This window comes from Spodoptera frugiperda, chromosome 24, assembly GCF_023101765.2.
Source record: "Spodoptera frugiperda isolate SF20-4 chromosome 24, AGI-APGP_CSIRO_Sfru_2.0, whole genome shotgun sequence".
In the NCBI taxonomy this organism is placed as follows: Eukaryota; Metazoa; Arthropoda; class Insecta; order Lepidoptera; family Noctuidae; genus Spodoptera; species Spodoptera frugiperda.
In genome coordinates this window covers 2,658,348-2,680,342 of record NC_064235.1, presented here as the reverse complement: position 1 = coordinate 2,680,342, position 21,995 = coordinate 2,658,348, and the positions used below count along the sequence as shown (strand labels likewise).

At 36.0% G+C, this 21,995-nt stretch overlaps 2 protein-coding genes across 3 annotated transcripts in view; one reads left to right on the top strand and one right to left on the bottom strand.

The window, feature by feature from the left end:
* The window catches only part of LOC118278822 (protein neuralized), a 54,858-nt gene extending 38,628 nt beyond the window's left edge, over nucleotides 1-16,230 (top strand). For both annotated transcript variants that reach the window (XM_035598190.2, XM_035598189.2), the window contains exons 2-4: nucleotides 12,645-12,817; nucleotides 13,678-14,778; nucleotides 15,104-16,230. In XM_035598190.2, coding sequence (XP_035454083.1) covers nucleotides 12,645-12,817; nucleotides 13,678-14,778; nucleotides 15,104-15,547 — 1,718 coding nt within the window. In that variant the 3' untranslated portion in view covers nucleotides 15,548-16,230. The remainder of the gene's footprint in view (nucleotides 1-12,644; nucleotides 12,818-13,677; nucleotides 14,779-15,103) is intronic.
* Nucleotides 1-21,995, bottom strand: part of LOC118278720 (alpha-centractin) — an 800,945-nt gene that overhangs the window by 563,153 nt on the left and 215,797 nt on the right. The gene's annotated exons all lie outside the window — the stretch shown is intronic.

Here is a 21,995-nt window from a genome sequence, read left to right as displayed (position 1 = left end):
TACGGAACCATTTTTTATAATTGGGTCTTCAAAAAGAATTATTCAAATCGGACCAGTAGTTCCGGAGATTAGCGCGTTCAAACAAACAAACAAACTCTTCAGCTTTATAATATTAGTATAGATAAAAATATTGTCGCATTAATTACACTGAATCAAAATGTCAATATTGTTGTAGAAGAGCGATAGAAGTGCTTTTACAAAACGGAATTATCATTTAAAAGCATTGCTTGCCTACCTTTATACACAATAATAATGTTTTAAAACACATAAGATCTCCGTTATAGTACTGTTGTGTAATAGAGGAACTATAATAGTTATAAAAAAACAATCTGCTTCTAAAAAGTGTATTTGTGATATAAGTTTATCACTACAGCTATAATGGGCATTAACAACCCTTTATAAGACAATTAAGCTACATAAATATAATTTGAAACTCAGCTGTATCACCAAATCACTCCGATGTAGACTTTTTGTGCCCACTATATTACTGTGTACTGTAACGATGATCTTAAAACCCTCAATATCGTAATATCGTCCTATTCCTGAGTTGTCATCTCTACCTTAACAAACGACACATAGGAGTTCGTTTCGAACCTTTATTGCGCAAATTAGGCGCATTAGGGTGACAGTCAAAACTGTTATGAAGTTCAATTGTTGTATACTAGTAACAATGGAGGTTGCTATAACGCCTGACTATAACAGCTATATAAAGTCGTGAAGTAAACCTTTACATCAACTATTAATAGGTCGTTTTTGCTATATAAACTTATAGAGCCAAACTGTGTTGTCAAACGCTTTTACACAACAATCAGTCACCACCAAAACCTTTATACATCATTTACCCAGCTTTTTTGAGATATAAGGTTTGGTTATAGGGCAAAATTGTTAGTTGGGTAGGTAATCAGAATCGTAATAGTCCTTTGTCCAATGTCTTTGGTCACTATCAAGGTTTATAAACTTCTGTCCAGTTGTGAATAATACACACATAACCTCACGCCTGTCTCCCATGTGGGTAGGCAGAGACAATGGAACGCCAATAGCTACGAATCTTACACACCTCTTTCGCTTCATCAACATTCATCAGTCTTTTCATGCATGCTCGTCGGTTAAGGGTACTTTTAATTTGGCACTTCTTTAATATATCGCCAATCTGGTCTCTAAATGTCCGTCTAGAACGGCCTCATTGATATCCACCTTTCGTAAATCTATTAACATCCATCCTTTCTACATGTTTTCTACAAAACATTACACAAAAAAGAAACAATATCTATTTTCTTTTCTTTAAAAATTACATTAATCTAATCTTCAAACAAATAACACTACGCTTCATCATAACACAACACTTTCCCTCCATTTTTAAACGATGCGGGGGCGGCCATCTTTGAAAATAAACAATGTATGCGGGGGGCTTAGACCGCAGTACCACAGACAAATGCGTTGCAGATGGCGCCCGTTCCACGGGGATTTCTTGACATTATTCTGTATTATATTTATGGGTATATGTGTCAGTATGGGCCCTTGGAGAAAAGTAAATTAAGTGCTTTTTTCAAGAGTAGAAATTGGAGGTGACATGCTTTCAATATTTTCGTAAATATTGGTAAATGTTTAATGATAATTGTGAGGGATTTTTTCTGTTATTGTTCTAATAGTTCATACGGGGAGTCTCTTGCGTCTTATGTGTGTTTATAATTAGAACAACTAGACTAGTCTTTCAAAATTTGTTGCACCCGTCCTTACTAGTACCCAAATTAGAATTTTCACTCGAAACGTTAACCAGAGGCGTTACAAGTGCATTGCTGGCCTTTTGGGGGTTAGGAATTAAATGTTTGTTGGAGAATCGGGATCGGGAAAATTGGGAAGGGGGATAATTCGGTCTTTGGTAACCTCACTTACACAACGCAAGCGTTGTTTCACGTCGGTTTTCTGTGAGGCTGTGGTATCACTCCAGTCAAGCCGGCCCATTCGTGCCGAAGCATGGCTCTCCCACACTTAAATCTCTGCCTTGATTCAATAAAAGCCTGGGCTTCTCTCTTTCATTTAACAAAGATAATCTGATTGAGATTATCTGTATAAAAGATAATATAAAACAGTTGTCAAACCTCTCACTTCCGATGTAGCGAGATAGCAGAGGATGCTCAGACCACATCGAGTCGGTTGAAGTAAAAACCCGACTTTCCCAACAGTGTCGAGTGTCGAGTGACGGAAGGTGTGGTTAGGATGGCCAGCGTCAGGTTTTAGAGGAAGTCCACCTGTTATTGTAGTGATAATGTCGTCTTTTATTAATAGGGATGATGACTGGGTCAAAAATAAATTATTACAACTTTTCAATACAATAAAATATTCAAAAATAATCACTCTCATTCATTCATATATTTTCTAGCTAAATTTCTAGAAATAAGTCTGCTATTTGACGTCAAAAACTTATGACGTCATTATAGAGTATTTCATACAAAGTTCATAGATAATATCGTTTTTGACGTTTCGAAAAATGTATTGAATTTGACTAGTAGGAAACTAGCCTATTAAACAACGGCTTAAGGAAAAATCTTAGTATACTGCCGTACTCAGAGACATTTAATGATTACTTAAACTTAAACTTAGCAATGATTTTGTTACGAAACCAATTAGCTAAAGACTGGATTAAGTAATCATTAAAATAGGACGGCGGCAGCGATTTCAATTGTAGAAAGAAATACTTCGCAAAATCTTATTCTACTAATATATTAAAATAAAACAATCTCGTCTCTCTATGTCCGTCTACAGACGGCCTGACACATTTATTTATAATATTAGCAGAAAATATCCTAGCATAGAATCAAAGGACATAAAACCCTAAATATATTAGACATACAACACAAAATCTTTTAAAAACAAGCGTCTAAAACTGACCTTGTTTTCGGAGAGAGTTTCCAAGATGGCCGCTTTGGTCCCGAGGGGATGTTGCCCGATTTATTTTTAATAAGGGCTGCAGATGGCGGGCTTTTCACCCACGCTCTTACTGTTTATGAAAATCCTATTACATTCGGATTAAAGCTGTTTGAGCGTGAAAAATGTATGGATGAACTGTTTTAGGTCATTCGTTAATTCATTTGGGAAGGTGACGGTTTTATTTTATGGTGTTATATAAGCCGGTAAATGAGGAGGCGGATCACCTGATGGTAAGCGATGAAACACGCTTACCTAGAAGCCTAGAAGTAACCTATTAACTCTAGCCTTAAAGACTCCGAAGTATGTATATATGGTATAAGCCGGTAAACGAGCAGACGGATCACCTGATGGTAGGCAATCGCTGTCGCCCATGGACACTCGAAACACCAGAGGCGTTAAAAGTGCGTTGCCGGCCTTTTGGGGTTAGGAATTTAAGGGTTGTTGGGGAATCGGGGATTAGAAAAATTGGGAACCTTCGGTAATGTCACTCACACAACGCAAGCGTTGCTTCACGTCGGTTTTCCGTGAGGCCGGTCGAGCCGGCCCATTAACGCCGAAGCATGGCTCTCCCACACTTAAAAAAATCTCTTAATCGATCTAGGATTTTGACAGTTAGTCAATAGAATTAATGTCTAAAATCGATTGTTAACCAAAAATTTTGTATAGTAATAATATGCAACTTAACCATTCGATGAATTTAAAGACATTATGCAATGTTCCTTTTATCCAGACATCTTACGTGTTTCCATTACACATCCATCTACAATGACGTCATCCCATCCGCATGTTTGTATACAACATGCCTTTGTGCAGAAAGACAATCAAGTGTGACGTCACTACGCATTATTCTGAAATTTGTTTGCTGACGTCATCTGTGTATGACGATAGAGCGAAGAATCCATAACATTATCTCACTGAAATATGGCTTAAGTCATTATTATGTAAATTCTGAAAAGAAATCATCAAGTTGTAAAGCCTAGGAACTGAGCTGACGAGTGAAAACTTAAGGACTTTTCCACCAGAGATGTGCTATGTATCTACGAAGCTGTAATAGGTATGCTGTGAAACTATGTGACCGTTTCCACTGATACTAAGCTGTGTAGCTGTGCGAGGAAGATGCGCAGCTCGAGTATGCGATGTATCGATAGTAGGGAAACCATCCATAGCACACATCTTTCCATCCATGCTCATTCTTACATAGCTTAGCTGAGTCCGTTTCCAATCAAAATATACAATGTACGATTCCTGATGCACCATAATTATAAAAAAAGGAACTTACAAAATCATATAACCACTATAATTATTTCTAGTAGATTTCCTCGCAGGATGCGCATACGCAGTCGCGTGGATCTCCTCTTTAGGGTAACGTTCAGGGGTGTCACGGTGTTAGATTTTCTCTTTTTTTTTCATTCAAACTATTATTAGGGTTGGTCAACCGTGTCTTTGGTGTTAGGTAGAAAGAGATGGATGTATGTGATGGAAAGAGATAGCTATAGTGGTATTGTTTTGTAATAGTGATGTAATGGATGTAACTTGATACTTATTGGTTTTGTGTGTGTCCAAGTTGAGCAAAGTGTGATTAGGTTTTTAAGGTTTTTGCAACATATACTGCCACATTACCTAGTCTACTCGAGAATTGCTGTGCAGATTTCTATAACATTTTAATCTAATTGTCAAATGTTGAGTATAAATAACTAACAAAGTGTCTTATGACCATCGGCACAGCAATTTAATGATTATAATAGCAAGACATGAAATCCGTTAAACTCATAATATATCTTAAATACACAGGCAAAACCAGACAAAGATACTAGTGGAAACAATTGAAGGCGCTACGAAACAAAACGACAGCCAATAAATTAATCGCCGCAACTGTCATGCGCCCGCGCAAATGTCACTCTTTACGTCATCGAATCTTCCTAGTGTAATCCGGGCTATGTTTAGACTGTTTGACGTCATACATGCACTAGATCTGAAATAGTACCTAGACTGAGATTTGCTTATTGTTCTTTTTTAATTCGTATTAATAGTATGGTTAGGTACTAAAGGGAACGTCTGCCTCGTTGGTCGAGTGGTTGCAAGTGCGACTGTCGAACTCTTTTCGATTGCAAAGTATTACTGGGCTTTTTCCGGTTTTTCGAAAATTTCTCAGTAGTAGCACGGAGTCTAGAATAGTGGCTAGTATATGGCAATAGGCTCACCCCCTATTACATGGGACTTATAACACAAATGGTGAAGTGTGCGTATACATTGTACTGTTGCATTACGTGCCGTAAGAATTGACCGTCAGTCTGTCTATCTGTGAGTAACTTGTTCCAAAATATATATTCGTATAAGGAAGAACGAGAGAGAAACTCCATCGTTACCCTTTTCATATCTATGTACTACATAGGTGTCTTATTAATTTTAGCACCCTATACTAGAAATTGACACGCCCACGAACACAAAGCGATTGACTCCATAGAATTTAAAACAGGAAGACCCTTTTGGGGTGATCTTATTGCAAAAATCCAATCCCACACTGAATTCCGCATTATAACTTTCAAAAACATCTGTTTCTCCCCAAAATCGAGGGATATTTTGAGAGTTTCTACCAGGTGGGTCGTTCGGAAGTTTGAAAAAAATAAAGAGGGGTGTTACTTCGGGTCGTTTCCGCCGGAATCATCCGATTCCGATTTTATCTTCGGTTCAATTTTAGGGGGATACTGTAATTGGACACTTGCGTTTGAAGTGGTTTTGATCAGCGGTTTATAGTGTATAGCTTTTATGGGTTTTAAGTGTCTTTGAGCAAGTGAGGCACAAGTGTGAATGGTAGGAATAGGACAGGAATTGTTGAATAACTATCTAACTTCCTAATTAACGATTTCTTCGCCTCTAACAATATTTTCTGTACCCTTAGTATGAGTTTGCTTTATGTTAAAAGTAATCAAAATGAGAACGCGTTCGGTAATCTGATTGGTTAGTTGATTCGAGCCGGACAATCGCCGTTTTGATCACGTTATACGTAAAACTAATCCCACCCAAAACATAAATGTGAAAGGATGCCAAGTTCGATAATATTGGAATGCTTCGCCTATAAAAGGAGTGAGATCTAAATAAGTACCAAGTTCCATACACAGACCTCAGTTAAAAATAATGTAACTTGGCAAGTTTTAATAGAAAATTATATACTTGACTCATTGCGTTTAGTAGGTTTATAACTAAAGTGTGTGAAAACTTGCCAAGTTTGTTTTACTTTCTATGTACTGCTTAAAACTTGCCAAGTTATATCATTTTTAACTGAGGTCTGTGTATGGAACTTGGTACTTATTTAGATCTCACTCCTTTTATAGGCGAAGCATTCCAATATTATCGAACTTGGCATCCTTTCACATTTATGTTTTGGGTGGGATTTCATTTATTTTTGTAAGGTTTATTTTCTTTTTTTCTTATTTTACTTTACTTTGACTAAATACAAACCTTCGTAACGAATTTTAGGTCGGTACGACCATTGGAAGATATAGATAATTTTTTTGTTTTAGTTCCTTAGGGGTATGAATTTACACCTTCATTATTTTTAAAACCGACTCACACTTGGCCATTTTCAGATTTTTTCCTTTACCTTGACCTAAAGACCTACCTCCATGCCAAATTTCAAGTCAATACGACTATTGGAAGTGGTCTAGGTTTTTGATGAGTGAGTCAGTCAGTGAGTGTATAGTAAAAATAGCGATTTTCTGACGTCAATATCTCAAGATCTACAATAGGTACATTAATGAAATTTTGTATTTTAGATAAGTAAGTAGATCTCGATAGATACTAGAAATTTCATATGCGTAGATAAAATAGATTTTGAGTTATAGGTGGGTCGAACTTGGCCCGAAATGGTTCGTGTAATATAACCCACGGCCGGTGTGTCGGCTTTTTTGCTCGAACTTGGCGGACACACTGCCGTGTGTCTAGACCACGTACTATGCCCTCTGATTTATTTCGTTGCGGGATCCAAGACAGTTGTTCATGTCCCTGGGACGCGCCGGAGATCCTGGTGCACAGGTTACTAGATATTTGCTATCTTCAAATGGCTTACAATTTAATTTTTCTTCTGTATACTTAAATGTTTGAGACATGCACTCAGGTATTGGGATTCACATCCTAGTGTGATATTTCATAGATAAAGTTGTCGAAATAACACATGTTTCGCTTTACCGTAATCGGTTAAGAAGTAATATTGTATCAATGAATACAATTCGTCTCTTAGAACTCAAAGCTAGCTGTTTATATTACAAAGCTGCGGATTACCAGCGGGTTTACCGGGGCTCCGGCTCGCAAAGCAGGAGTAGGAACGGGGTGGTTTTTAGTCAGTAAGAGTCTGACACTCCCTTTCGTTTCGCCCAAGGCGGGAGAAGTCATTGGATGATTTTCCCACTTCAAAAAAAGCTGTTCATATGTAGTTATAAAGACAAACGAGCAGGATATTTTCAATATTAACATCAAAAAATCCATTTCTAACTTAACCTTTCACGTTCAAAGACCTTTGCATCAGATAATTTCTAAAAATTCATCAACCTACAGTCAGCATTTTCAACCCTTGTTTGTAAAATTTAAAACTCATTTACTATTTATACATTGACCCTTCTTCAAGGGATTAGCTTTGATCCCCTATCTTATTAATAGTCTGACCCAAATACCTACACCGCTGCATACCCCACGTCTGTACATCTGTGTTTATTATCGCATAATCTCAAGGGGATGTGTAATAAAATGTCTATTGTTCGATTTGAAGTTGAAAAGGGCAGAGCGCAAATGCTTCGTTCACATTTCGGTAGTGTTTTGGTCGAGTAGCAAGTTGACTATGTCGTAGTGGCTCGGAGGTTTAAGATGCCCGCTTATAATGCATAAGAAGGTTCGAAACCTACCAACGGCTAGTACCAATGTGACGTTTTCCGAGTTATATGTACTTTCTAAGATTATTTAGACATCACTGATGACGGTGAAGGAAACCTGGGCTTATAATTTCTAATTATAAGTTTGAAATCGCCAACTCGCATTGAGCAAGCGTGGTGATTAATGCTCAAACCTTCTCCATGTGAGAAGAGGCTTTTAGTCAGCAGTGGCCACTTATAGGCTGTTGATAGAAAAACCAAAAAAGGCTAGTAAAACTTTGCCCCTTGCGACCCAGGAATCGACCTGGTGTTTTACACTAGCATAATGCCTCATTCGCCCTACGGTAGCTATTTAAGTCGATTGGCGAGCATTAGTAGTTCTATCTCGCTTCAAATTTTGGGACAAAAGCGAGAAAGAACTACTACTTACTTCTACTGGAATAAAATACTAGTATAATGCGAAAAATTGTTGTTGTATACTAGTAGAATGTTTCTCGTTCTTGTCTTGAGCCTTGTTCTCTATATAGCTCTCTCTCTCTCTCTCTCTGTATCTCTCTCTCTCTCGCTACTGTCCCAAAATCAAGCGAGGGAGAGCTGCTACTCGCTGCTCGACTAAAATACTAGTGTAGTGTGAACAACTTGCCTTGTTCGCACATTTTTATTTTCATCATTATTCATCAATATTTGGTAACTCTGTCTCGCTTCAAATTTTGGAAAAGAAGCGAGAAAGAGCTACTATGTACTTCTACTGGAGCAAACTACTAGTGTAGTGTGAACAAAGCATAAGGGAACGAAAACTCTTTGGGGTCGAAAATGTAACACTTGGTCGAGTGTTCCATAATCTTTTTCTGATAATGGAATTGGCGTTCGTTTGGGGAATATATTGGTATTTATGCATGCTTCATTGGTTCTTGAGGGTTGTAAGAGTAATTGTTGAGGGTAAGGAGTGAGAGGGATTGGTGTTTTTGGCAACTTTGGTCGGTTATAAAGAAATGTAGGTTGAGCTCTTGACTATCAATTAACCCGGAGCTGTAGACTACCTGGCGGGTTTACCGCGGTTCCGGCTCGAAAAGCAAGAGTAGGAACGGGGTGGTTTTTAGTCAGTAAGAGTCTGTCACTCCCTCTTGCCTGTAAAAATTAGATGATTTCCCCCGCAAAAAAAAAAAAAAAAACTGTCAATTAACCGCCGTACTCAGAGTCATTTAATGGTTACTTAACCCAGTCCTTAGCGATTACTTTCTGAACAAATCGTTACTAAGGAATAGTTTAAGTAATCAATAAACATCTCTTAGTACAGCACTTAAACCCAATATAACGACAAAAATCAAACAAAAGAGAAACCAAGTCTTTACTAAACAAACGAGACAATACTTTGAACACGACCCCCATCAAATAATACTTAAACCATAGACAAGTTGGGGGGGCGCGCACGTGTCACTTCCGTCTGTACAGGAAGTGACGTAACGTGACACGAGCGCATTTAATTTAGCGAATAATTTTCGTGTAATGATAGTTAAGTGTTATTTTTTAGGGCATGCAACGTCATGCCTTTTATCCCTGAAGAGGTAGGCAGAGGTGCACATTACGGCACGTAATGCCGTTATACAATATACACTCACTTTTCACCATTTGTGTTATAAGTTCCATGTAATAGGGGGTGAGTCTATTGCCATAATATACTGGGCACAATTCCAGATTCCGTGTTACTACTGAGAAATTTTCGTAAAAGTGAAAAAAAGTCCAGTAATACTTCGCCCGACCCGGCAATCGAACCCGAGACCTCTTGTCCGGCAATCGCACTTGCGACAACGCGACCAACAAGGCAGTCAAAAAGATAATCTTGAGGACAATAAAATAAAAGCTATGTCATCGCTTATTACAAATATTGAAACGTTTACAGACCTCAAATTTCAAAATCATCTATACATATAATAAAATCGTAGAAAAGTGCTGTCTGTACATTGAAAATAAAAATAAAAAAAATAGCAGGGGTTATTGTTATGTCGATGTCGAACCCAAAAATGTAATTAACTTTTTTTTGTCTGTTTGTCTGTTTGTCTGTTTGTCTGTTTGTCTGTTTGTCTGTTCGTCTGTGCGCGCTAATCTCAGAAACGGCTGATCCGAGTTGGATGCGGTTTTCACGAATATATTGTGGGATGCTTAAATTTACATTTAGTGTTTGTTTCATTTCAATCGGTTCATAAATAAAAAAGTTATGTCAAATTAAAGAATCACGTCGAACATTCTATGCTTATACCATTAATCTCCGCAACTATTTGACGGATTTGGTTGAAATTTGGTACAGATATAGTTTAGAACCTTAGAAAGGACATAGATATATTTTTATTTCAAAAATCAAAAAATAAAATAAAAATAAAATAAAAATAAAATAAAAATAAAATAAAAATAAAATAAAAATAAAATAAAAATAAAATAAAAATAAAATAAAAATAAAATAAAAATAAAATAAAAATAAAAATAAAAATAAAAATAAAAATAAAATAAAAATAAAATAAAAATAAAAATAAAAATAAAATAAAATAAAAATAAAAATAAAAATAAAAATAATAATAAAAATAAAAATAAAAATAAAAATAAAAATAAAATAAAAATAAAAATAAAATAAAAATAAAAATAAAAATAAAAATAAAAATAAAAATAAAAATAAAAATAAAAATAAAAATAAAAATAAAATAAAAATAAAATAAAATATAAATAAAATAAAAATAAAAAAAAATAAAATAAAAAATAAATTTATTCCGGACATACAGCGCCATCTAATGTTCAATTTCGTACTTATAGTACGGAATTGAACAATGTCGGGCTGTTCCTATACTCCGTAGATAGATGGCGTTGATCGCGCAATGGTGTAATTACAATTGTTCAGTTCATGTTATTGTTTTAATTTATTGGAAATTTGTTTTTACAAAATAGTAAAAAGCAATGAAAAATATAACATAATACAACTTTTAGTACAAAGAAAACGCTCTAACGGAGTATAGATAATTCTATGTCGATCGTTACACGACTTCGGTTCATGTTATTGTTTTAATTCATCGAAAAAAAGTTAACAAATAGTAAAAAGGTATGAAAAAAATTATATCAATATAATTAAACTTTTAGTACAAAGAAAATGCCCGAACGGAGTATAAATAAATAATCCAAGTTGTCTTTATCCTCGATAGATGGCGTTGGGATCGAAATAGATTGCGCTATGGTTTTGTTACAATTATTTGGTTGGGTATCGGCCGAGCGCTTCGGTACTATTGTAGAAAATGTGTATTATCAGTCGTATGATTATTTGTCTGTAGTGGTCCTGCTGTTTCGTATATTCTAAATTGGTTTCGTTGTATTTGTCAATTAATAAGTTTATTTGTTGGGTTTTCCTGGTTTTCTGGTTTAACTTTTTAACGTAGGTTTAGTTTGAAATCGATTATTAGTAGTTACTGTAGTTAGTTTTTTTTAATAAAATTGTAAGTCTAATTTATAAATTAATTAGATTAGATTTAAGTCGTTTCTTTTAAATTATTTAGTTTAAGCTTGGTTATTATAGCATAAAGGATAGGTTCTAATATAATTTCTTTTTTAATTGTTATAAATTCGTAATTCGTAGCTTTCTTTAGTTTTAAGTTAGTTTAAGTCCGTTTTTAAACTATTTTTTCAATGCCCTAAGTGAGTATACATCTATTAAAATCAAACGCAGAGCTCATTATGTTGATTTTTGAAGAGTTCCCTGGAATATCTTCCACATCTCATTTTTGAAGAGATCCCGCGAGATCGGGAACTCATCATCATCATCATCAGCCTATAGCTATGGGAACTATGTGGTTAAAACCAAAAATTTGCCGGAAGTCACTATTCCACGCGAACGAAGTCGCGGGCAAAAGCTAGTCATTAATATAAATAAGTTTTCAAAAACCCCTCCCTTATTTCAAAAAATACCTTCAATACACAACTGCATTAAAACCCATTTTAATTACTCTCGAGTCTCGCTCAAAAATTGTAATTAAAGAAAATATCCTTGTTACTTCGCCTGCGCGTAGGCAAGCTGCACACTGCGCACATCTGCCACGCAGGTGACGCCGCGCCATTTTGTAGTTTAACGAGGGGACGTACAATGCTTATGTTAGGGGAGCCGATAAAAATTGCATTATCATACTAAGTTTATTAGTGCTGTAAGACATTATATTTCGGAAACTGGTGAAGAAGTTTCGATTCTTAATGTTGTACTTGAAGATATTTAATGTTTTACTATCGTACTTAGAGTAATTTAATGGTTGCTTTACCCAGTCTTTAGCAATTGTTTTCAAACAAAATCGTTACTTAGGAATAGTTTAAGTGATCATTAAATGTCTCTGAGTGTGGTAGTTAAAGTCTAAGTATTTGTTTAAAAAAAAAGTAACGTCCCGCATTTTATCCCAGAAAGGGTAGGCAGAGGTGCACATTACGGCACCGTGTAATGCCGCTAAGCAATGTACACCCACTTTTCACCATATGCGTTATAATAAGTCCCATGTAATACGGGGTGAGTCCATTGCCATATACTGGACACAATTCCAGACTCCGTGTTACTACTTTTACCTAGGCATCTACACCATCTTTAGCAGTGCCGGCGTGAGGGCCACTGACACCCCGGGCGAAAATATTGTGGCGCCCACTTTAGGGAAGCAATATCAAGTGTTAGTAGTAGTTTTTAATTTTTTTGGCGCCCCCAGAATTTGTCGCCCTGAGCCTTCGCCCCATCACGCCCCCCCCCTAACGCCGGCGCTGATCTTTAGCATTCTTCAATAAATCTACCCGTTCTAAACCCAACCATCAGAAATATAAACTAAACCCCCCTCTCTCTTGTTGCAGCACCCCGCACATCATGCACAGGTGGGACTCCGAACAACCTGCCTCCCCTGGGCTTCCATTCAGTCCATGGGGAGAACGTGAGGGTCTCCAGAGACGGATCCATGGCTCGTCGCGTGGAATCCTTCTGCAAAGGAGTCGCCTTCAGCGCTAGACCCGTCAGGGTTAATGAGAAGGTGAGCTGGTGATTTTTTTTTTTTTTTTATTTATTTAAAGGGCTTTGTCGCTTGGCGACCATATCGCCCAGTGCAGGAAAAACAAAGATTGGTTACTTATTACTAGCTTACGATCTACTTATCACTAATTTGTACAAGTGTTGTGCTTTATCGGACACTGGAAAAAAAAGAATGGAGTTACAAAGGCCGATGTCATTCACTCTTTGCGAACCAAAAATACTAACCCTAGTATTTTCATTCCGGGCACATTCCATCAAAATATGAAGGACATCATCAACCACTCCAGAGCTGGTGATGAAAGGTTTATTGTACGCAACTAATGGTGATTTTTTACCAGAGATGTACTATGCTACGTTACTGTGTTCACCAATCATATTCATTGGTACACATAGCTTAGCACTGGTGGAAATGGTTTCAGCTAAGTTGTGTTTTTATATGGAAATATGTGTGCTATGGATGCGTTCCCTGCTATCGATATACCAATTTTTCTCGCATAGCTTAATATCAGTGGAAACGGTCACATAGTTTCACAGCTTAGCTATCACATCTTCGTATCATAGCTACATAGCACATCTCTGGTAGAAAAGCACCGTAAAATGTAACTGTAGGAAGATTTATGTAGATTTCATTGGTATTTTAAAGATATTGAATTGAATTTATATAATTTTGGACTAAATTAACTGACATTTGACTGTGTTTGTACATAAATAAATGAAATAAAGCATTTAGTGGGCGATACTTTTGATTATTAACTATTACGTTATTCATTCAATTCAGCAGGACTTAACTACGAGTGCAATCAATAGGTACTATAGAGTACTATGCAGTAGACACTAAACAACAACCCTTTCTATTTCCAGGTGTGCCTACGCTTCGTTGAGATATCAAACAGTTGGAGTGGAGTGATCCGCTTCGGCTTCACAAACCATGACCCCGCCACCTTAGCCCACGCCCTCCCAAAATACGCTTGCCCAGACCTCACAAACAAACCAGGCAACTGGGCCAAAGCCCTCGGCGAAAGATTCTGCGAGAAAGACAATATTCTATACTACTACGTCAATTCTTCGGGAGACGTTCATTTCGGTGTTAACGGGCAGGATAAAGGGCTATTCTTCTCAGGAGTAGACACGCGGAATCCTCTATGGGCGCTAGTAGATGTTTATGGGAATTGCACAGCTGTTCAGTTCGCTGATCCTCGAGCCCCGAGCCAGAGGAGACACAGTCCTGTCGAGGAAGACAGACTGGTAGGCAGCATGAGGTCTTTGACCATGGAAGAACCCCTCCCTCCTCCTAGATACCAAAACCCTCTAGTACCCCTCAGTCTTCACAGAACTAAGGGTAGAAACGTCCAGTTTATTAACGATAGAGGCATCGCTGCAAGAGCTGATGCGGAATTCTGTCAAGGTTACGTGTTTACAGCGCGTCCTATGCGTCCAGGGCAGACGATAGTCGTCCAAATCCTCGCTACGGAAGCAGCTTATGCTGGCAGCTTAGCTATCGGTCTGACTTCTTGCGACCCTGCCACGTTAAGACCGTGTGACCTACCTGATGATGCAGAGCTACTTCTAGACCGTCCTGAATACTGGGTAGTGAGACGGGACGCTGCAAACGGTCTTAGAAGAGGAGACGAGCTAGCAGTGACCCTCACTTTAGACGGAGAGGTCCGTGTAAGCAGGAATGGGTCCACTCCAGTCACAGTCATGCATGTGGATCATACATTAAGGCTATGGGCGTTTGTGGATATCTATGGAGCTACGCAGAAAGTCAGAATGCTCAGCACTCAAGTGGTGCAGCAAGCTCAAACTCCTCCGCAGCAGTTGAGGGTGTTGACAGGCTCCGCAGCCCCCATCACCACGGGAGCTGGTGGGACTGTGCTCGTGGTTAGTCTACCACCACAGAATGGAAGTCAGAATGCTAATAATCAACAGAGTTTGACTCTTGCGAGTGCGCATTATATTGAGGTAGGTTGAAAGACTATCTTTTCAATATTTTTTGCTTTTATTAACGTATGATATACTACTAATCGTCACGCATTTTATCCCTGAAGGGGTAGGCAGAGGTGCACATTACGGCACGTAATGCCGCTATACAATGTACACACAATTTTCACCATTTATGTTATAAGTCCCATGTAATAGGGGGTGAGTCTATTGCCATATATTGGACACAATTCCAGACTCCGTGCTATTACTGAGAACATTTCGAAAAAAGTCCAGTAATACTTTGAGCAACAACTCAATAGTACTTAATCAAAAAGTTCTTAACCATTTCTATTTTTCATTCCAGCCCATCCAAACGACATCACAGCTCTGTTTGACTGGTCTACCAATCAGTCAACCAACAACTTGCAACTATCAACCACAGCCGTCCCGCCCACGACCAGACAACCAGTGCTCGTCAACCAGCCAGAATAACCTGAACGAGCAAGCACAACTTCCCAACGGGCACACGGAACCTCTAAGACTGGCAGATAGGCTGCAAAATGGCCCTTCAACCAGTCGCCATCAACCTATATACTCCGTAATCGGAGAAGGGGGAACCACTGGTAACCTGACAGGAACGGAATGCACAATTTGCTACGAAAACCCAATAGATTCTGTGCTCTACATGTGCGGGCACATGTGCATGTGCTACCGGTGCGCAGTCCAGCAGTGGAGAGGTAAAGGGGGTGGCCAATGCCCCCTATGTAGAGCCCAAATCAAAGATGTGATTCGCACATACAAATCCTGATGTGTTAGATGCCAAAATCATTTTTTAATCCAAATAAATTTGTATATATCTGGTATTTTAGGTTAGGGAAGGTCTTTGTACTGGAATCAGAGTTGTATAAACCGTAAGGTGAACTAGGCAAGCTAGGCTACAAAGGGGGAGGGGGTTTGCAGCGAGACGCGCGTGTCCAACTGCCTATAGAGTGACTAGGGGGACGAAATAAATTAGGGACGCCTATAAGGTGTCTTCTCCCGCCTTGGGCGAGGCGAGAGGGAGTGTCAGACTCTTACTGACTAAACACCACCCTGTTCTTACTCCTGCTTTTCGAGTCGGAGCCCCGGTAAACCCGCTAGGTAGTCCGCAGCTCCGGATCAGATATCAGCCTTACTGGGCCCATGTGGTGCTTGCCTAGTGCGCTCTCTAGGTTTAATCCGCACTGTAAAAAAGGGGGGACGGGGTAGGGGGGAAGTCGTTAAAGGTTAAATTTGTTTTGTAAATTATTTTGATCTGGTTTCAGTACAAAGTTTGTTCAGAAAGTAATTTTAAGTAATATATGAAGTAACAGTAATAATTAATATATAAATATAAACATGTGTTTCGAAGTAAGTCGGTTATTTATACGCGGCGGACGTGAGAACGGCTATGACTGGTTAAAAAGTATACGTGCGGACCCAGCTTATTTGATTTAGAACTTTATTTCCCTTTGATATAGGGTCGGTATTCGTCTGTCGTTGGCGAAATTTGGGAGAGCTTGATCGGTTCATTTGATTTAAAACTTTATTTCCCTTTGATATAGGGTCGGTAATCGTTGGTCGTAGGTGAAATTTGGTTTAGGTAGGTCGATTTGCAAATCTGTACCTATTTATTATTGGCAGTATTTTGACTATTTCTAAAATTGACTGGTAATAGTTTTTAGTAAGTTGCGAATATAACTGACTAAAGTGTGAGTTTTGAAATGATTAAAAGGCCGGCAACGCACCTGTGACGCCTCTGGTGTTGCGGGTGTCCATGGGCGGCGCTGATTGCTTACCATCAGGTAATCCGTCTACTCGTTTGCCTTCATAAAAAAATATTTTTCTGCTATAGATGTTCATTTCTATATTATTTCAATTATTCTATCTTCTTAAACACAATTTTTAAGTCTTTACTAAATTATTTTGTCTATTACACTTATATATTTTCAGTTTTTATTCTTACATTATGAAACTTACACTTTAGGAAAGTTATTTTCAAAACTAGGGATTGAAAAGCTAATGACATGAGTCGAAAATTTTATACAAATAATCACATTGCAATTTTGACATTTTGTAAAGAAAACTAAGACATAAATGATATTAAATAGGGTTGATTTTTGATATTTACTGCAGTGCGGTATAATATATTAAAAAAAAAAAAGTTTTTTTTTCAAGGAATCGAAATTCATTGAAAATTAACGTCACAACAAAAGCAACCTTGTGTTTACTAAATAAAACACATATTCGTATAAAACTAAGTCGGTTGATATCGCGCGCTTTCGTCCGAATACGCGCGTTCCAACGTCAATTGTTTCTTTAAATGAATATGTGCTATAACACTGTAGAAATAAGGTCAATTTTGCTGTAACAATTTAAAAAATGAAGGCCTTGTTTAATCAACTCTGTGAATTAAATGACTCTTGATGTATAAAAAGGTCAAAACAAAGGATTCAGTGTCTTACAGTTATAGGAATAGGAATGAATATTGATTGAATTTAGTTTCTTTACTTATTTTCTTAACAAACAATTCAGTGTCTTAATGCTATAGGAATAGGGATGAAAATTGATTGACTTTTAATTTCTTTACTTTTCTTTGATAATACAGCCCCAATTAGATATTAAAGCGAGGCTATGTATTGTATATATGTAGGTATGCTAAATATATAACGTATAGGTACGAAGGATCTATATTATATTTCATTTAAAATATTTTATACAATATTTTTCTGTATCTGTTTATCCGATCCGTGGAAGTCAAAGTCAAAGTCAAGATCAACATTTTCTTATTAGTCAATGTAATTTTTCAATATGTCAATGTCAAAGTCAATATTAAAGTCAAATTCAAGATAATCATTTTTTAATCATCAGCCTGTATTTTTTCTCTTATGTCAATATCAAAGTCATAGTCAAAGTCAAAGTTAAAGTCAAAGCCAAAATAATTTTATTTAAATTATATCAATTTTTTTTTCAACTTATTGTAATTAAATCATATTTTGGCTCCACGGATTGGATAACGGTTTTTGAAAATATATTGTATAAATAATATTTGAAAGTAAAATATGCCTTAAACTTATGTGTCCAACTTAATACGAATGTTTTTTTTAACGACAGCTATTAACTTTTTCTTTAAAAAAAAGAATAATGCCTTGTTAATGTAAAATTAGGAATTTGGAGAAAAAAACATAATTAAATTATTTGTTTTCTATTAATTATTATTAAAAAATATACAAATTTATTCTAATATTATTAGCGCTACTTTAAAAACAAATTGAAAAAATATAAGCAACTAGATGTCGCTCATCGTATTAGTAACTAAATCTCTCCATAGAGGGCGCTGATCTAAATTTATTCATTTAATAGGACACTAGTACTTTAAATATAATAAAAGAAAACGATTGTCTGTACGTCCATGACACTATTGTAGGCATTTAATAATTATTAATTATTATAATCATATCATAATCTTTAATTATTAACGTGTATTAGTCTGAAATGTGACGATGAAACAGGCAACTGATGGTAGCGAGGTTCACGGTCCAGTGACACACGTACGCTGGTATCGTCATGAGCTAATGTCGACATGTAAACAGTGACTCGTGTAGTGTAGAGATTGTCCAGTCAACTGATGGTAGCGAGGTTCACTGTCCAGTGACACACGTACTATGAAACTATCCTCATCACATTTCAGGCTGAAAAAGTCCAAAGACAGTCTACTATTGAAGCCAGTTTCATAAATTAATAAATAATAACAATATATTAATCAAAAAACAGTTATATTCCATTTAAAATAACGACTATTTTTGTTAATTATTATGTTATCGGCTTACTCACGTAACTGTTTGACGAGGAACTCGACTAGTTAGTCAGTAGCAGCGCGACAATCGCTGAATGCTGCTCATGAATATGAGCCTCTATCATGGCTTGAAACTAGTCGAGTTCCTCGTCAAACAGTTACGTGAGTAAGCCGATAACATAATAATTAATTTAGTATGTCTCACGAAAGTTATGATAAGACTATTTTTGTGTAAAGTTTTGTTTTTGTAAAGAGCGCTTCTGTCCGGTCCCATTGTCTAAGAAGAGTAGGGATGGTGAATCTGCCTTATATTTTAAACAGAATATAACTGTTATAAATAATCCTAGATATTCAATTCATTCTAAAATAAAAACGGCAGTTCCTAGAAACGCCTCCAAACGATTTTCTTTCAATATTCGTACGATCGGAAGTTTAGCTTAAATCAAGCCGGTAGATCTACCAAAGCTACCACGCTGTGTTGCCAGTGTTAAATTTCATTGATCGTCGGTAGAAAATCGTGAGGACACGTTTTTTTTTTCATAACGACAATAGTTTTTTACTAAGCTTTAAAGTAATGGATTTACTTTTTTCTTTTTTCTTAGGTTTTTTTTTTGAAAGTAGTGTTGCGTATGTAGCCAGTGTAGTTAGATTTCAATTTTAGTATTAACCTGGTTCTTAGTAGGTGCCTTTTGATACTTCATAGTTTTGTATCGCTGTACAAAGTATATGAGATTGAGATTAGCCTTGGAATCATCACGTGATGTGATGTGATGTGATGTGATGATCAGACATCATTGTAAATATGAAATCGCTGTTAAGCGATTGGCACTGTAATAAATAAATACTGTCATACTCAGAGACATTTAATGATTACTTAAACTATTACCTTAGTAACGATTTAGTTCCGAAAACAATTGCTAAAGACTGGGTTAAGTAACCATTAAATGGATGAGTATGGCCGCTAGACATTTCCTAAACTTTGACATAAATACTGAGGTAAAATAACTCGAAAAATGACTGCATAAGTGTTTATTATTGTGAATGTCTTATTTTGACTTTTTATAAAGACTCGAATTCTGCCTACACCCGATATTTATCATTCCTATAATGCTCAATTTATATGAAGCAATCTTTCACATATCATTTTTTATTATTATAATGAGTCTAATTTTTGTCTTGAATAACCGTGTGACTTAAAACATGTAATAAAACCCTTTGCAATTACTTCTCTATTGACTAATGAAGGTTTTTGGTGACGAATAAGAGATGTCACTAGTGAGCTATAGTCCTATTTGTCACAAGTTGACATTAGGACATATGTATTTGTCATTATAGTTGGGCCGTTAAAAACGTGCTAACTATCATGTCAAAGGAATGTGACTATCTCGCTCTTACTCGCTTAACTAGCATAAGTGTGAGCGAGATAACTGATATAAATGACTTATGACAGTTTGCACGTTTGTAATGGCCTATTTATAGCTACTTTACTTTCTCTAGTGTCGCGGAAACCCGTGATTAAGTTCATGAGAATGATTAAAACAGCCACACTCAGAGATATTTGATGATTACTTAAACTATTCCTTAGTAACGATTTTGTATCGGAAAAGAATGCTAACGACTGGGTTAAGTAATCATTAAATGAATCTGAGTACGGCGTTAAGTAGAATTTAATACGATTCTGTTTCTAATAGTCAATAGATGAAGTAATAAGAAAGGTTTTTAAGTTAACATAACCATTTTATAATAACAGCTAATGCATTTATTTGTAATCACTACATATCTTTTAATTATCAGTTAACATATAACTGAAGTTTTTTTCTTGGTGACTCTTTTTTTTAAAGCTATCGTCTCGAGTTTGACAGTACACTTAGTATGAGTTTGCTTTACGTTTCAATCGGCGCTCTGATTGGCCGGCTCGAATAAACCAACCAATCAGAACGCTGAATACGTTTAAAGTAATTGGCGCTCTGATTGGCCGGCTCGAATAAACTAACCAATCAGAACGTGCTCTCGTTTCGATTACTTTAAACGGAAAGCCAAACTCGTACTAAGGGTGCAGTTCTCTTGGTTTTTTTTTAAACTTCGAGTTTATATATTGAAACTCATTCTTGTAAATAGTTTTGACCATTCCTTGATTACCATTATATGAACCAAACCAGTTAAGCCAGTTTCATTCTTTTTTAATGTGTTTTTTTTTTAATTAATGCAATTTTTTTAACTATAATTATGATATTTCGTGTATTATTGTACAACCGTGTATCATCACAATAGGTTATCGCCTTTACTGTCTATGTTATAAAGATGATTTTTCAATATCAATCTTGTAAGCGGTTGTTTAGTGCTGTGTTTGTTCGAGAAATCGTTCTTTTTTTCCTATTTGCAAATGAAATGATGTCAAATTGTAACATTTGTTTTGTCATTAACAATGTGTAATACGATTTTCAACCTTAACACCATATTAATTAAAGTTAAACTCGACAAACGCAGCGCAAAGCCTTATTTATTAAGTTATAAGACATTTTTTTTATGTAATAAATAATAATTTAATACCAAAACAAGGTGACCAGTTTGATAAAAAAGCAAAACAGACTATTAAAGCCAAATCTTGTAGTATTTAGTGGAGGAAATTGTATATAAAGTGTGAATGTGAATTTTAATGTGAAACTGAGATAGTTCAAATTGCAATAACAATGAATTAAATTGTAAAATATTGATGAAATATCTGTGTATTGCTGACTCTTTGATTGTCTTAAAGATGTTGTGTTAATATGCAAATGTTTTATTTAATTTTCTAATCAAAATTATGTATATGTTCCGAAATTATTCAATAAAAAACTTCATACAAAAATTACATTTGAAAAACAATATGGCCGTTTGCGTATGACAGTTCTTTTGGTGGGAAGTGTAAATGTCAAATGTTTTTATTTTCTTATACTTTTTCAGTTTCACGTTAATGAATGCGGCCAAGTGCTATGTGATATTGTGTTTTTTTTTAATATTTTTCAAAACTTGGTCATGTACAGCATTGTCGTCTAGTCTTTAGTAATTTATTTTTCTTTTTTTATTATTATTATTATTTTGTCAATCAAGCACTCAGTACGATGTTGGAGATTAGATTAAGTTTGAAATAAAAATGGTTATCGAACATTTTTTTGTTTTATTACCCTTGCGTAAAGCTTGCAAAGTAAGTATTAAAAGAAAGCCAAATGGCAAAAAAATTAATGATGCAGTTATAGTGAAAGCTACCAAAGAAAATATTGAAAGAATACTATATAATATTTAGTATATATTATGCGAAAAAAAACTCATGAGGCAGTTGTAATGTTGCTAAAACAGACAGAAATAGTTATAAATGTCACTATAGCTCGATACTCAAATAATAAACATACCTTAGGACAGTAATAGTCATCTCATCAATAAACGGTTAAATAAAATAACTAAA